Below are 16056 nucleotides of genomic sequence, written 5' to 3'. Positions count from 1 at the left end.
TTCTAACAGTCATTGCCACCACATAGGCTAATTCAGTAAGAGTTTTTCATGGACATCTGCCCTTCATTAGAACAGTTTGAGAAGTCATGACAGCTGTAACAGTGGGCTTGTAATTCCTCATCTGTCGGCATATTGTTATACTATTTAAAATGAAGAAAGAAATGAAAATAGCTAACTAGTATCAGAAGCATGCAAATAAAGCATTAACTTGACTTCTGAAATGTACTGAAATTTCTTGTCGCTCGTGTTCTCTGACAGCTTTGTTGCCTCACGTTGCCTGAACAGAATTTGTCAGGAAGAAACTTCCTTATATCCTCTACCAGCATGCTTACTGCTCTAGAAGCGTACTGTTTTAGTAAATACAAACAGTCCTGTGTTAGTGCCTTTTGGTTCTGTTAATGTTTCCATCGAGCATGCCAAGATGTGGAGTTTGTAATGTGGAAACCCACATTATAGACTTGGAATGAGCCTACAGATTCATTTCATATGGGATAACACAGAGTCTTAAGATAGTGACAACTCTCAGTTTTTAACAAACTATTCTAGATTTCAACCGGTGGCATAGTGATGAGATAGCTAACTCATGATATTGCCGAGTGGTTGAAAAATATAATTCACAGTGAATGGTATTACACTTACAGAATTATGGTTCCAGCTGAACTACAATAATTTACGCTTTTCATATGTATAAGGGTTTATTATTTATTTGGCATGGGGTTTAAAATTACCAACTCCTGAATTACTGTTAAGATGCTTATGGCAAAACTCTTCATTACTAAGATTACTGAAGTACTGTAACACAAGTATTATGTATTAAGACAAAGACATAAATCTCATGTGTTGTTTCCTTAAGGCATGTAAGAAATACTATTGGACAGTTTCTTCTGAAAAAGCTAACTTTTGCTGTTTGGGTTTTGTTCAGTGCAGCATCTGCCATGTCTACAGAGGGGCAGAGAGTTGATGATAGTCCAAGCACTAGTGGAGGCAGCTCTGATGGAGATCAGCGTGAAGGTGTTCAGCAGGAACAAGAAAGGGAGCAAGTTCAACCCAAGAAAAAAGAGGGCAAAATATCAAGCAAAACAGCTGCTAAACTGTCAACTAGTGCTAAAAGGTACAGTGTTCTTTCTGGCTGCTTATCTTCCTTCCTCTTTTTTCAGCTGACTATCAGATGTATGTATTGACTCAGTATATTAATTTTCTTATTGTTTTATTATAACACTACTATGTCAGTGTAATAGCCTTTTGAGACTGGTCACAATAATGAGACTTGTATACTTTTTTCCTTTCTTTGACAGATTGGCTCTTTCACATGGTTTTAATAGTAGCTTGCATGATAAAAGCTGACATTTTTTTATTGCTAGTAAAACTCAGACAGTTTTGTAGCCTTATAAAATATATCTCTGTATGTGTATGTATGACTGATGTTGAAACTTGTCAGTGTAACTTATAGTTAATTACCCATAAACATTTCAGACAGTTCAGTAACTCAGCATGTTAGGACTACCATAATACCTATTGCTGTAAAGTACTGCGTTTCCTTTTCCCAGATGGTCAGGTCAGAAATATTTAAGTGAACAACAAATGCACGTTGGTTTCATTACTTTAAACTGTGGTCTGTTTTAATACCCATTTCTTTTCCTTCTCTTTTCTGCTTGAGAGGAAAGGTGGGTTTGTAGAATAGCTATTTAAATTATTCTATGCTATCATGTCAATCTCCAGCTAACGATTCTCTTGCTTGGACCAGACAGAAGGAATTTACAGTTTAGTGTGGCTCCATTAGTACATGTAGGGGTGCTAGTCTAGGCAACAGAATTCAAATGGGATTATAGTGACTGAAGTTAAAAAACACTTTTAAAATAATCTGACAAGAGACCAGTTCTGCAGACTGTCCTGATGCAGAATTCCCAGATCCTGTTTCTTTGCTAGTTCAAGGCCATGTAAACTACAAGAAAAACCATTGGAGTTGTGCCACTATGGTGCTGCGGTAAAGGAGAAGAATCAAGGCCCAATTGCCATAATTTATAACATATGCATGTAGTAGGAGTCCATAAATACCGGTATATAAATGTGTGTATACATCCCTTCAGGATTCAAGTCTTTGTCTTGGCTTAATCTCTTCCTTACCATTCACATACTTTTCTGAACTGAAGTCTCTTCTGTCTTTCCACTGAAGTATTGTCATGCTTTTCTTCTGCCATAGACACCTTCCTTACAGCTAGCCTTTCTTCTTGTTTTTCCTTCCCTGGTGAAATGCTTTCTGGAGACCCATTCCTACTGTGACACTGTTAGGAGATAACCTAGTCATATCACTTACAGGATGGCCAGCAAAGCTTGCCCATGTTTCCTTTTATGACTAAAAGGGAAAAAACAAAACAAAACAACTTTCACTTCAAACCATGATGTTATTCATGTAGTTAATTCTCATAGCTGTTATGGTTTCTGGCCTTCTTCTCTTTCGTCTGCTTCCTGCTATTGTTATTTTTTAAATATTAGGAATATTGGACTAGTCATGACTTTTAAGGTCATAAAAAACAGGTTTTAACATCTTTAGAAAAGAGTCTTATGTGTTCTGAACTTTGTACAATGCCTAATGTAATGATGCCACAATTCTGACAAGAGCCTGTGGACAGTTTCCTATTAAAAAATTAATAATGATATGTCAGAAATTGGTCTATTAATCTTAGCTTTGTATCTTCAAAGCTTAGAGCTTTTATCAACATGCATTTCACAGTGATAAAATTACTTAAACCTTTTAAAGTTTAATTATATCTGCTTATGGTTCTGCTGAACCTAATTATGCCAGTTGCTGACATCAGTACGTTTGCCAGTTAGACTCTAAAGCCCGTTTCACATGTGTACTAATATTGAAGGAAAGTCTTTGATTATGCATTTTAAAAGCTGTGATGATTTATAAGAGTTCTGTAGGTATGTGCACAATAAATAATTTTTTTTTAAAAATTGTATTTTAGGAGTGGTAGTTGTCATAGCACTTTGTGGAAGGATCACAGCAACACAGATTTTATACTAACAGGGTTTTTTAATAGTATCATAGTAATTTTTCTTTCTTTTTTTTTATTTAGTATTCAGTAGTTTGTCACTGTGTTAGAATTGGGATTACATTTCTATAAACTTTCTTAATCCGACCAGGTTTTCATATCACAGGTTTTGTTTCTTTGCTTTTTAATTAAAATCAGTAATGCCTCAAGAAAGGAAAACCAGAAATTAAAGTAGAGGATAAAACGGAGAGGAGTAACATGAAGGAAACAAAATGGCATAGAGTCCTCAATATGTGATAAGTATTACAGAAACTGTCTACATAAAATATCTTCATAGTAATATTATTATTTTTGTTCATTAGAAATGAAAAATGGTGCAGGAATAAGGCTATACTCCTTCAATGGGAGTGTTGTTATTGACCAGCTTAAAATAGTGATCTTTTAAAAATTGAAATAAATTGAAGTAATTCAGCTGTCCTAGTGAAAAAAGACTGAATATATGTTTAGCAACTTTTTCCTTTTCTAGTTTTTTAATTCTGTGGGTTTGTATGGCATTACTCTAAAGTCACAATAATCTTAAGTGTTTTACTATGCAATTCCCTCTAATAACTCCATTATAGTTAAAGGAGTCAGCTCTGCTAAAATCAGTAAAAACCCCAAACAACAGAGTGTACTGAAGTTGTGGCTTTGGTCAATATTCCTTAATTCCTGTTTAAAGCAGAGAATACCAGCAAGTTAACATAGCATTGGAGCTAAGGTTACAGACTGCAGACTTGATTCTAACCTGAGTCTGGCAGTCATGTTTTCTCACTTGGAAAGCTTTTTCATGCATATGGAATTGTAGTCACAGTATTTTTGGATTACATTATGATACCTACTGTATATCTTGGATTAGAATGAAGGTTTGTGCATCTGTATTTGGAATACTTCTGTTTTGCTTTTTATTTGTATGTTTATGTAGTCAGATTTAAAGAATTTTCAGTAGCATTAGGTTTTTATATAAATCACGATTTAGCAGTATGCTGACTTTTGCTTGTGTAAAAGTAAACTGCTAGCATGTCTTATGTATGAGTATACTACTCCCACAGCTTACTGCTTTCCAAAATGATCTGATTACGGAGGCTATATGAAACCACTTGAATTCATTTTTGAGTAAGATTTTTGTTTTTAAGATATGGAGTTTCTTCTCTTAGCATTGCTGTAGATGGCATCAAGAAGGCAGAATGCCATCACACGCCGTCCTTCTCTGTTAATACTTTTAGGGCTAGCTGCTATACAGGTGTAATAGCTTACAGTATATGTCATACAGTGTAACGGTCCTTCAATTTTCCTCACCCAGAGGGCATCACCTTAAATAGCAACCTTTCTTACCTAACATGTCAAGATTGAGAAACTCGCTGCACATCACAATTACAGTTCAGACATGGAATTGAATTGCTGTCCTTGAAAACAGCAGGCATCTTGTTACCTCTTAAGTAGCAAATCTTAGCATGACCTTTGGATTGAGAGAAGTGTAACCATTCTTGGCTGACATAGTAGCTCAACAAAAAAATGTATTGTTTTGCTTGGCTTCTGAAGTTGATAGTTGAAAATCTGTCAACCTTTGTGTCCAGTCCTGGAATTTTTTTATAAATATCTGTGCCTACAATGAATTGTGAACTTTAAAACTTTAGTTGTAATCTTTTCTTTATTGAAAGAAGTTACAAACTTAAGGAGTAGCAAATGGGTAATGGATTAAATTTGTTTGAAATTCAACAAAATAAAAATGAGCTTTTTTCCCCTCTTTTTTTTCTCAGAGAAGTTTATCACAGCACTATTTTCAAGGAATCTGGGAATGATATTTAGCATGTTGAATATGATGGCAAAATATGGAGTGCTTTTTCTTATAAGAAATATCCTTGTCATTTATTGTGTATCTAGTATGGAGGCAAGGATATTTCTTTTCCTCCAGCATGAATCTAACCATCTTTAGATCAATTTCCTGCTCAGTCACAGTTTATGTAAGATTGAAATACATACCAGTGATTGCATTTCTTAGTATTTTCTAAATAGCGTATTCTTCAGTATGGAGTATACTCATCTGGCTTTTATGAATAAAGAGGCATATATTTTAGAAAAGTAGACATGGTAAAAATAGCTCATTGTCATGTAGTCCTTTATTTTAATTCTTTTCCTATTAATCTTCCTGGGAAATCCTCTGACATGTTCATTTCTTTCTTAGCTTTAGAGAACTTCAACTGTTTCATGAAGGAAACAACACACAGTCCCCCTAGGCTTGGAACAGTAGTAAATATGTGTCTCTGAGAATTAATAATATTTGAAATCCACAATGTACTTTCATGCTTCTGAATTTAGGGGTAGATTAACCTTTGCACTATTACTGGAAGGCAACTATGTTTGTTCTTTTCTGTTAGTAAAGTGTAGGGGAAAAATATTTTTTTATGTGTGTGTGTGTGTATATATATATGAGAGAGTGAGGGGTCAAATGATTTCTTTGAGACCAAACAAAGAGTATCAGATCAGACGCTGCAAATTAAATATCCTACGTGTACAGCCCAAGGCTTTGATTACTAGCAGGGGCTTCTCCCCATGCCATCACTCCACTCCCCAATATATAGTAAACCAGTATGTCATTAATTTAAATATAAACTGGATATATACAATGACTTTAATTTAGTCCTTTTACTCTCTGACATAGCTAAACATAACTGTACTGAGGCAGAAAATCCAAAGACAAGAGATGCCAGAAAGGACCTGCAAAAAATGTTTTGTTGCCAGAGGCCACATATTCTCGCGGTGAACTCTCTGTGGTCAGTGAAGGAAATGAGGCACATCCTTTCCCATGCCAGATTCTCAGGGCAACTCAATGGAGATATGAAACAAGTGCCAGAGCAGTGGAATAACTCGTGCAGACAAAGGCCAGCTTGCACACTGGAGGTATCTATCAGTGCAAGGCTCTCTGGGATGTTGTCTGATGATTTAATTGTAACTTTGAATACTGTGACACGTGAACAAGCTCTTGCGTGTCAGCTGCTCTACAGAAACTGTTTATGAATGTGCTCTCAGCATGAATGCAAGGTAAATTAAGGTTGTAACAAAAGAGGTGTAAGGTGTATATATTAATTTTAGTTTGGGATGCCACAGAGTAGGAAAATAAATATGGACAGCTTGCTGAGGAGCAATTGATGGACAGTATCGTATTCATATGTTGTATTTTGTTTGTGTAAAAATAATCACGAATGAAACATCTCTTTTATCTTAGATGCTTGCAAAAGCAATTAGGACTTTTGAACATAAATAGAAAGTACTATCTGATCAATTATCGCTTGAGGCAGAAAGGTGTTTTGTTCTTGTTTGCGCAGTCACAGGAAGAGCTTGATAAAGGACAATTTTAGTGCTCTTGGCATTAGAAGTTAGACATTTTGAGTTGAACTAGAACAGAGGGAGAAAAGGAGAGAGCTCTGTATCCTTTTGTTTTCAGAATGAAAGGGACATGGGTTAGGATTTAGGAGGAAGAACGGAAGGTTTTTGATCTAGGACTTAAGCTACACTTGTCAATCCATTCTTGATATGTCTTGGACTCATTGTCATGCAGTGAAATATTAACTGCTCTCACTGCTATATGTAAAGCAAAGGAATAATCCCTGACTCTGTAGCAATGCCATCATTCTGTAACTTCCCAAAAGGCAGAAAAAGCAAAAACAACCCATAAAACATGAAATTGAAGGAGATTCCATGCTACCTAGGTTTTCCGTGATTTGAATTTGTGATAGTATAAATTTTTAAAACACAGTAGAAATCTGACATATACAGAAGAAATATTTTAAGCATTTCCTACACTTGTATCATCTCCCTTCTAAAAGGTGTGAACTGTTGGAATTGTTAGAATTGAGTAACTTTTTAAAAGCAACATGTTTATTGTGCTTAGACTTCACTAATCAGATTTTCCCTTTTAAAAAATGCGGTCGATTTTCAGTGTTACTACAATGACTTGCTGCAAATATTGATTAAGCAGCCTGTGCCTGTATTTTTGCAAAAAAGGAATGATATTTATTGGGCAAATTCTATCTACTGGAGATGTAAATATTTCAATGAGTAAAAAAAGCAAATAAGCATCGAATTTCTCCCCCTCTACAGGGGTAATTAGTTTGTATGTATGTAGGGTTGGGGTGCATAGAGTTTAGAAGAAAAGCTAAGCATCTGAAAGAGTGTTTTTATCTTTTCAGCTATATCGGCTGGTCTAATACATGATTATTGCCTCTACCTACAAATCTTCCCCACATACGTCCTAATTATTTCAGAATGTGAATGATAAAGGATTGGAGTTTCTGGTTCAGGCCAGTTCTACTGCCTTTGGTTCATTTATTCATTATAGCCACAAAATCAACTCATAGTGGCATAAGGGGAATTTTGATGGTGGCTGTGAGACTCCTTAGCATGTAAGATTGTATTTGGATCTTAACGTTACATAGAGAATTAAACTGCTCATTTTTGTTATATATGCCAGTATACCTGAATGTTTATTTTGATAAACCATTTTCTTTGCCTGTATTTATGTGCAAAATGGGTGGCAGTAATTTTTAACAAGATATGGCAGTCATTTTTAACAAGATAACCCTGAACTTTTGGGTTGTGGCTTGAGCATGTTTCTCAGGCATTTGGGTGGTATTATCATGGCAGGTTTTCTTTTTTAGTGTAGGGAATAACAGGAATAGCAATCTGCTCCTGCACATGAAATCTTGTGAAGGAGAAAGGAAGAAGAAAATACTGAAGGTACATTGAATTGTTTGTTTTTTGTTGGTTTTTTTTTCCTTCCTCTTTCTAAATGTGCATGTTTTTGCACTGAAGTAGCCTATAAAAAAGCCTTGGGCGTAGTTTATAAGGAAGGTGGCCATCACAGTCCTGCTTATGGCATCATACTCTGGCAAGTCTTTGGGAACTGTAAACTCCTACAAGTTCCTTTGGGAACTCTGTAAACTCCTACTCTGCATGTTTAAATTTCTTCAGAGGGGATGATACTGGCTCTCAATCAGACGCTGGTGTAACGGAAAAGAGCCCATATTGCCAGATGTGGCAGAGATCAGGAATTCAAGGACTTGGCATAGAAGCGGCGGCCTGGGAATATCCAGAAATCCTTAACAACGAAGTTGCTCTGCCTGGAGGAGGACCTCCAGCAGGATTCCTGTAACGAGAGCAGTACTGCCAGGATCTGGAGTGGACCTGCCCAGCTTCACCTCTTTATCAGTGACCTGGAGGACATGGCAGAGCGCACTCTCAAGTTGGCGGATGACAGCAAGTTGGGGGGAGCAGCTGGTACATCCAGGGGCAGGGCTACTGCTCAGAGGGACCTCAGCAAGCTGCAAGAGAGCGTTGACAGGGAACTAGTGAAATTCAAGGAGGACAAATGTAACATCATGCATGGGGAAGGGCTAATCCGTTGTAATGATGCAGGCTGGGGAGAAGCTCTGCTGAGAAGGACGTGGGGGCCCTGGCAGACAGCAAGCTCAACACGGGGCAGCGACAAAGGCTAACTGCCTCCTGGGGTGTATTAACAGGAGCATAGTCAGTATATGTAGAAGAAAGTGATTTATCTCCCTTTACTCAGCTCTCATTAGACTGCATCTGGAATAACACGTACCCGGTTTTGGGCCCCCCAGTACAAAGGAGGCATGCATTGGAGCAAGTCCAGCGGCAGGTCCCCAGCCTGGCCAGGGAGCTGGAGCACTTCACTTTGAGGATAGGCTTTGGGGCACCTGATAGCAGCCCCCCCGTACCTAGAGGAGGAGGTTATGGAGAAGACCAGCATGAGCTCTTTCCAGCAGGGTGAGAGACAACTATCCTATGAAGTTGGGTTTTTTTCGCCTGCTAGTACGAGATACATTAAGAAGCTAAATGTTCTGGAGAACAAAAGCTATGAGACATATAGGCAGAGGGGAAATAGAGAAGGAGGGTATACGAGACATTTAATTTTTCTGTAAGTGAGCAAAAGAGCTGAGAACCTCGACGATTAGAAGTTGGATTTTCTAGGTGGCTGCTCATGGCATAACTTGTCCCAGATTGGAGGCTCATTTTTCAGAAAAGATTGAAAAGATTGGATTTTTAGTTCCACATTTTTTTGAGCAGTTTTATGAAACCTTATAGCATCAGCTTTCCATCAGAAATTATAAGAATTATATTTTTTTATTATTGATTGCTGTAGAAATGTTCGTAAAGTTGAAAGATATTGGAAAAAAGTCCTGATAATATTTTTTTTTTTCCCCTCTTCAGAATTCAGAAAGAACTTGCAGAAATTACATTAGACCCTCCTCCAAACTGTAGGTAAGTTCACCTGGATTTTATTAATTTGGAATATGGAAATGGAATGTATGGAATTATGGAAATTGCATAGGGGACTGGAGTAAATTTTAGCTATTCCTTTGTGTGATCACTTCGTAATTTTGGAATAAAAGCCGATAGATAACATGTTTGCCTACATACAAGTAATCAATATGACATACTTCCTGGTAACAAAAGTCATGGTAAAAACTGATGAACCCTGTGATGTGTTAACAGATACAGGGTAAAAATCAAATCACCCTTAACTTGAGTTATTAAATCAATAGCATTTTGTTTGATTCTGTAAAATGTAATCTTGGTGGCAGTTGCTGGTATGTTTGATTCCTTTTTTCTTGCAAATTGTTAACACACTGTGAATATAATGGAGAAGGAAAAATGTTATAGGCACAAACTATTATTCATCTTCCGACTGTGTTTCTGGTGATCAATTACGATATTCAGGGGAAACTTCCTGCAATAGAGTGTATCATCGCATAGGCTTTCTAATAATGACTTTGCGCTTGTTTGGTTTGGGTTTTTTGTCAGGTACATTTACTTTCGGTGTGTTTAAAATTGGCTTTGAAATGAGTAATGAGGTAGGCCTAGAAACCCTCGCTGCCTGGTGGCCGGGGCGGTATACAGTTGTTTTCAGTTGGCTGTCTCGGGCTTCTTATCTGTCAGCTTGACATATGGTCAGTGTTGGAGCTGGGCCAGGGCTGCGCAGTGCTGCTTAAAGGAGCCTCTGCCACTGCACCTCTCGCAGTGAGAGGTCAGGCTCGGTGCAGAAGAATAGCTTCCATCCAGTCCTGCTAACCCATTTCAACTGATGTGGTTAGTAGGATTCATTCTATTAGTGCAGTAAAAAGAAAGATTGATAGAAATGGCTGATTGCATGCAGCTTTTATAATGAATCCCAGTACATTTCAGTATCGAATTAACTAAGCAACTGGTAGTAAAAATGACAGTCAGCTTTATTGTTTTGGTCTCTTGACAAAAGTATGTGTGAGACAATATTCTAACAAGATTTGATGTGGTTGTGCTGGATCTCAAGATGTAAGTCAAGTGGCTATGTACTAAAGCGCTGCGTAGTGAAGTAGCCTTGCAATAATAGTGTTCAAAGAGTATTTCAGTCAATTAGGATGAACAATTCTTTGCTAGATAAAACATTTTAATAGCTAAGCTGTTCTGTCATACTTATGACTGTGTGCGAGTCTTCAATCACATCAAAGCTGTTTCGTATGGCAGATTTTACTTAGGTGTTGATGACTGATGCCTATTAGTGGATTGATTTGCTGAGATGAATATAAAACTTCAGTCTGTTGTAGAAGAATGCTTGAGTCTTTGAACTGAGTCTAAAAGGCTTATAGTTTTTACAGCAGTGTCATTTGTTCTAGTTTTCTGAATCCTTTGTAACAAAGCAGTTGTTTTAGTATACAAGATACTGTTAATTTGATTTTCTTTTGCTAGCAAGTGTAAAGTGAGCATTGGCTGTCTTAGTGGAAGGCCCTTTGTTGACTTGCAATTTAAAAAAAAGAGCTGGAGATTTCCTGCTTTTTTTAATTATTTACACTAATGATAAAATAGCAATAAAGTGCACTGCATGATGCTGTTTTGCAAAATCAAAAAATTACATTAACTTCGTGTGTCTGCTGCTTTAACACAGTTCTTAAGATGCAGAATTATTTCATGTTGTGATCTTGATAGATAACCATTAGTAACTTTACTATTAGCAAATATGTTTTTATAGTCAATACGGAATCACTTCATTTAGTTTTATGCTCTGTTGACATAGTCTAAACAGTGTTTTCATTTGAACTTCATCTATTTTCTATTATAGTTAAACATTACAAAATAAATACATCAGCCAGACATGATTCTTCAGCATAATGAAGAAAGCCAAGCTATACTACAGCATATCTTACCCTAAAGTATTGATATGTCCTTTCTTGGTTTTAGTGAAATTTAGACCATTGTTATAAGAGGTCTTAGATTTTCTATTAAAAAGGCATATTTCATAAAGATAAGTTCCTTACAGATGTAGGCCACTTGAAGTGGTTGTGATTCCAGCTTACCTTCACTATGTGTGCTCTTTTATATAAAAAAATAAATCATGTATGGGCAGTAGGAATGTAATAAATCTCAAAACTAAACGTCACAGAAGATGTGAAGGAAAGCTGTATTATTCAAGAATACTCTCTAAGTAGTTATTTAGGAAGTTCTGATAGGTAGGATATTGAGCTGAATTGGAACTTGGGTGGAATATTGCAAGATGTGTTGCAAGACTGTTAACTACAGCAGGCCAAAGCTTCAGGTTTGTCTCATTCAGGGAAAAAACCCAAATGGAACTGTATCTGTAGTACAGTAGCATCCCTTAATGGCATGCTAGGCTACACAGTCAGTACAAGCTCCAAGGGAGTTGCAGCTTCTACTTCTGCAGCAGCTGCAATCTTAACGCTTCCCCCGCCTCATCCCCACTAAGAGAATAGGCTGTATAATCTTCTTATTTGTCTGGAAGACAAAAAAAGTCTTGCTCACACATGTGCCTTGTAATTGGCAGATTATCACTGCTGCGACTTGCAGCATCTTTCCAAAAGTGTAGAAAGCTGTGGATTTCAGAGTTCCTAAAAAAATCTGTCATGTTTGGCTTTAGAAGAAGATTTAATGTTATAAGAAATCAGAGTTGCCTGCCTCCCTAGGTATTCATATTCTGTAGTTTGGGTTCTGGGCAATGGAAAGAGTCCTTTTGACTCCACAAACTTGGGATCATTTCTCAGGACTGAGATGTATAATGTTCTAAGTGTCAAAAAGTCAATCTGGGGCGCATGTGGGAGTTGAGCAGTGTAATCATTGCTATTTTTGGAGGAAAGCATGTCATAAAAAAGCCTGTTATACTTCACATTTAACAGAAAGAACTGCATAGGTTTTGGTGTGTGCTGTGTCATCTCTCCCCCCTTTACTTTTGTATAGAGCTGAATTTACTGTCAAAGAGAGTCCTGAATGCTAAGCAGGTACATTTGTATTTTAAGCCTGCAGCGTTGTGAAATTTTAGTTTGTCAGGAGACAGTATACTTAAATTGTAGACATTTGCCACTCTTCTCTTTTTTCCCTCCTCATTGAAATACCAAAGTTCGATTGCTAGAAATATTGCACATACTACAGCTTTGAGTGGTGCAGAGTTTACCTTTTCTCACGGGTGATAAAACCCTCATCTTTAAGTATCATTTTCATATATTGCCTTGCTGGAAGAGGGTAATAGTTGGGAATTCTTGTAGCTAAAATGATGCCTTTTCAAATTTTCCCATATTTTGAACTGCGTCTTGTCCAAGACAATAGATTTCTTAGAGTACAACTTCTATTGTAGTGTTGTATACTATTTCCCTTCTCACTGGCAAGAGAACAACATCTCTGTGACAACTTATACCAATTGCTTACATGGGAAAAAAATATTTGGAAAGTATTTAATGTATTTTTAGCTTCTTTCAATGTGAACTTAGTAGCTGGAAACAAGGAGAGCCAGCACAAAGCGAATAGCAGCTCTCTGTGGACACCGCTTGGAGCAACTGCTTAAAATTTTCCTATTAAGTCACTGTTGTTACCTATCTTCTTCTTCATGTTTTCTTTTGATGTTCTGTCGCATATTTGTCACCATTCTTCTCTTTTCTGTGTATTTACTGCAATTCCTTTTATGTCTTATATATTTTGTTTCTTTTTCCTTGTAGCAATATGGGTGATGCTTGAGGCTCAGAAATATACTTTAAAGGGCTGTGCAGCTTAGTGGGCAAATTGACTGGTTCTCGTTCCAAAACAATCCATTTAAAACCCTGCATGTAGTCTTATCTCTTCTATTAGTTTGGAATCACTACATTGATTCCTTGCTTCTTACACTATCTGCAAAATTGATAAACAACCAACATACCTGATCCTAGTATTTTGCTTGTGAAAAGTAATTACACTGAAAAGACTTAAAACCAGTTCTCTTTAGGGTGATGTAGAGAAAAGCCAAGTGGAATGGCAAATTATTCAACTTGGCTTAGGGAGAGAGGTCAGCGTGCCTCATGGATGCCTCTTGCGCTATTAACGACTGTATGGAGCCCGACATTCCTGTTCAATATTGCTCTGACTCTGTTTTTGCTGAAATGGTGAGGCCAGAATCTTCACAACTCTAAGGGATTATGTGAATTCCATCAATTTAAGTTATTGTTCTCGGGGCCATTTGTTTAAACTCTTGCCTAGTGCTACTTTAAAGCTAAGAAGCTGGCACAAGTGTCAGGAGCAGAAAACAAATGTTAGCACAATTTCATGGGAAGACTGGGGGGGAGAAGACCGTCAGCCTTGCTCTAGGATGCAGAGCAATGGAAGTATAGGGACCTAGAGCAGCAGCTGCAGCAAGTATTTATCGTGCTGCCCTGGTGTACTCAAGTCGCCTTCCTTCCCTCTCACTCGAGGAACTTGTTAAGGAGTCTTCCCCTCTTCCCTGTGTGTGTGCACACACACAAGCACAGGAACGCTCACATAGCTTTCCAATGTGAGCAAGGAGATGCCATTTTTTAGATGATATGCTCACAGCATCAGTTTGACTTGGGAGTGGGGGGGTCTGAATAATTTGGCTATGTATGTTTCCTTAAAATATTTGAATAAATGTGAAAATATTTGGAAAGAGCAGAGCAATGCCTTCTCCAAATGCAAAAACAATTCCTCTTGGGAGCTGGAAGGATTCTGTTTTTAAAGCAATTTGCTCAACTTAAATTTGCTTATCTTTTGGTTAATCTCCTTTAGCTTGCACAGAGAATTTACATAATGATTTTGGTAGCATTAAGCGCTTGCTCAGTAACACTGCATCCTCTTAGGTAGTGTCCACTACCTATTTCACTGCCTTTATATGCTTGTTGAGTTCTTTTTGCCCTTGTGCAGAACACACAGGCTACTTCAGTGAGGTGCTTCCTTGACCTGAAACCAAAGAAGAAACTTCAAGGCAGCATTAGGCACGGAACAGTGTGTCTTTATTTGCTGGTTCCTTTATAAAACTGTGGAAGCACAAAGGGTGATGGGCATCATACTCATGGTTGTTGTATCACTTAGGAGTATAGGTGTATAGTGGCTCCTCTGGCTAAAGAAAGGCTTAATCCTATTTCTTCTGATAGGGATTTCACCAAAGGAGGACCTAGGCACAAAATTCAATTGGAAAAAAGGTCTACAGCTTATATTTTTATTTTAAAAGGAACTGTGATCAGTGATTTTGATTGCTTGAGTTAGGGATGCATCAATCTGTTGCCATAGGCACATGACTGCAATGCATGTGATGCTAATGTGTGAGCGGGTTGAAAATCAGAATAAGGAATGCTTTCTTTGAACGTTTCTCCTCACAAACATTTCCAGCCTCCTTGGTATGAATCTGGGCTCTATTCCCGTTACATTATGTTACCCGTGGAGTTTACCTTCTGCCTGTATAGACTTCCTTTGATCTGCTGCTAGTTTTCTATAACCTTCTAGAGAAAATGTGACACAGAAAATTGTATAGAACTTTGCCTGGCTAGGCCTTGTTAAGAATTTACAGCAAACAGCAAAACTTAATCAAAAAGATATGCATAGAAGTGGTTGATATTAATGTGCAGAATCCTGTTGTTTTTAAATCTATGATGTATCAATATTCATTTGAGGATAAGAATGAATGTCAAATGTATTTGAGTGCTCATTGCAACTGCTTTATTTTTTAATTTTGATTCCCTTTCTGCTTGAAAAGCAGCAAGAAACATGTCCCAAAAACATGCAAGTTAATGATTGCACTGGGATTATATTTTATAATAGCAACTATGCTATATTTTATCACTTGAGTTAGCTTGCCTGTTTTTTATAACTGGTGGGTTTTTTAGATTTATTAGCTTGGTACCTTGAAGTACCTCAGATGAAAAGTGTAAGGTTACTTTTTAATGTGTAATCTTTTAATTCCTTCTGCTATTTTCTTTTAAGACAGTGCAGGACGGTGTCACTTGTGCTTTAAGGTCTGAAGCATGTAACTGTACTAGAACTTTTTTTTTTTTAAATATCTGTTTATTTTCACTGTAAAAGTGACCTTTCAATGTCATATTGTTCACAAAGCATCTGTTTTTAAAAAATAACACACAGATATTTCTTTTCTTGGGTCTTCCATGTGTCAAGATGCAGTGTACGTGGTAGGCCATCTAAAATATAGCTAATGTTTCTTTAGTGATATGATATCTTTGAAAATGTATGTTTGATATGAAAGATTATTATGAAAGCACTGAGCTTTTTTTTTATTATTGAATAAACTGAATTCTGAATATCTGCTTGATTCCATTTCTGCTTGTGGTCGTGGGATGATTTTAGGATTGATTAGATGCAGCACTCAAAAGCTTCAAGTTGTATTGCAGGCATTGGTGGCTAGAAACCTTAGCAACTTTCATGAAGATTGGGGGGGGGGGGAAAAGGGGGCCTGGCCCTGGCTGCTTGCCAGGACTAGCAACTTCACTTGCTGATGATGAAGTAAGGAACTGGCTGACAACACCCATTAATACCTCCCAGCATAACAACACTTCCACATGATTTCTCCAGTTCTCCCAGTTTTTCAATGATGACAACTCCTCTCCCAGGTGGAGAAGAAAAGAGAAAATAGTATTAGAGAAGAATAAGAGTACTTCAGCAAGCATTTTGTGAGTGCAGATTTGGAAGGTCAGGGGGATGCCAGCGCACGTCCCATGGGACAGCTGAAGCAGGGAAATGAGTGGAG

The 16056-nt window shown here is 37.4% G+C and overlaps 1 protein-coding gene across 1 annotated transcript in view; it reads left to right on the top strand.

Annotated features, from left to right (window-relative positions):
• Positions 1 to 935: 935 nt before the first annotated feature.
• Positions 936 to 16056, top strand: part of UBE2E2 (ubiquitin-conjugating enzyme E2E 2) — a 215327-nt gene continuing 200206 nt past the window's right edge. The window contains exons 1-2 of the mRNA XM_010584374.1: positions 936 to 1111; positions 9264 to 9314. Of these exons, the coding sequence (XP_010582676.1) occupies positions 936 to 1111; positions 9264 to 9314 (227 nt within the window). The remainder of the gene's footprint in view (positions 1112 to 9263; positions 9315 to 16056) is intronic.

Source organism: Haliaeetus leucocephalus, unplaced genomic scaffold, assembly GCF_000737465.1.
Source record: "Haliaeetus leucocephalus isolate CR32 unplaced genomic scaffold, Haliaeetus_leucocephalus-4.0 Scaffold973, whole genome shotgun sequence".
Taxonomy (NCBI): Eukaryota; Metazoa; Chordata; class Aves; order Accipitriformes; family Accipitridae; genus Haliaeetus; species Haliaeetus leucocephalus.
The sequence above is the reverse complement of the archived record's forward strand: the minus strand, read 5'-3'. Positions and strand labels throughout refer to the sequence as shown.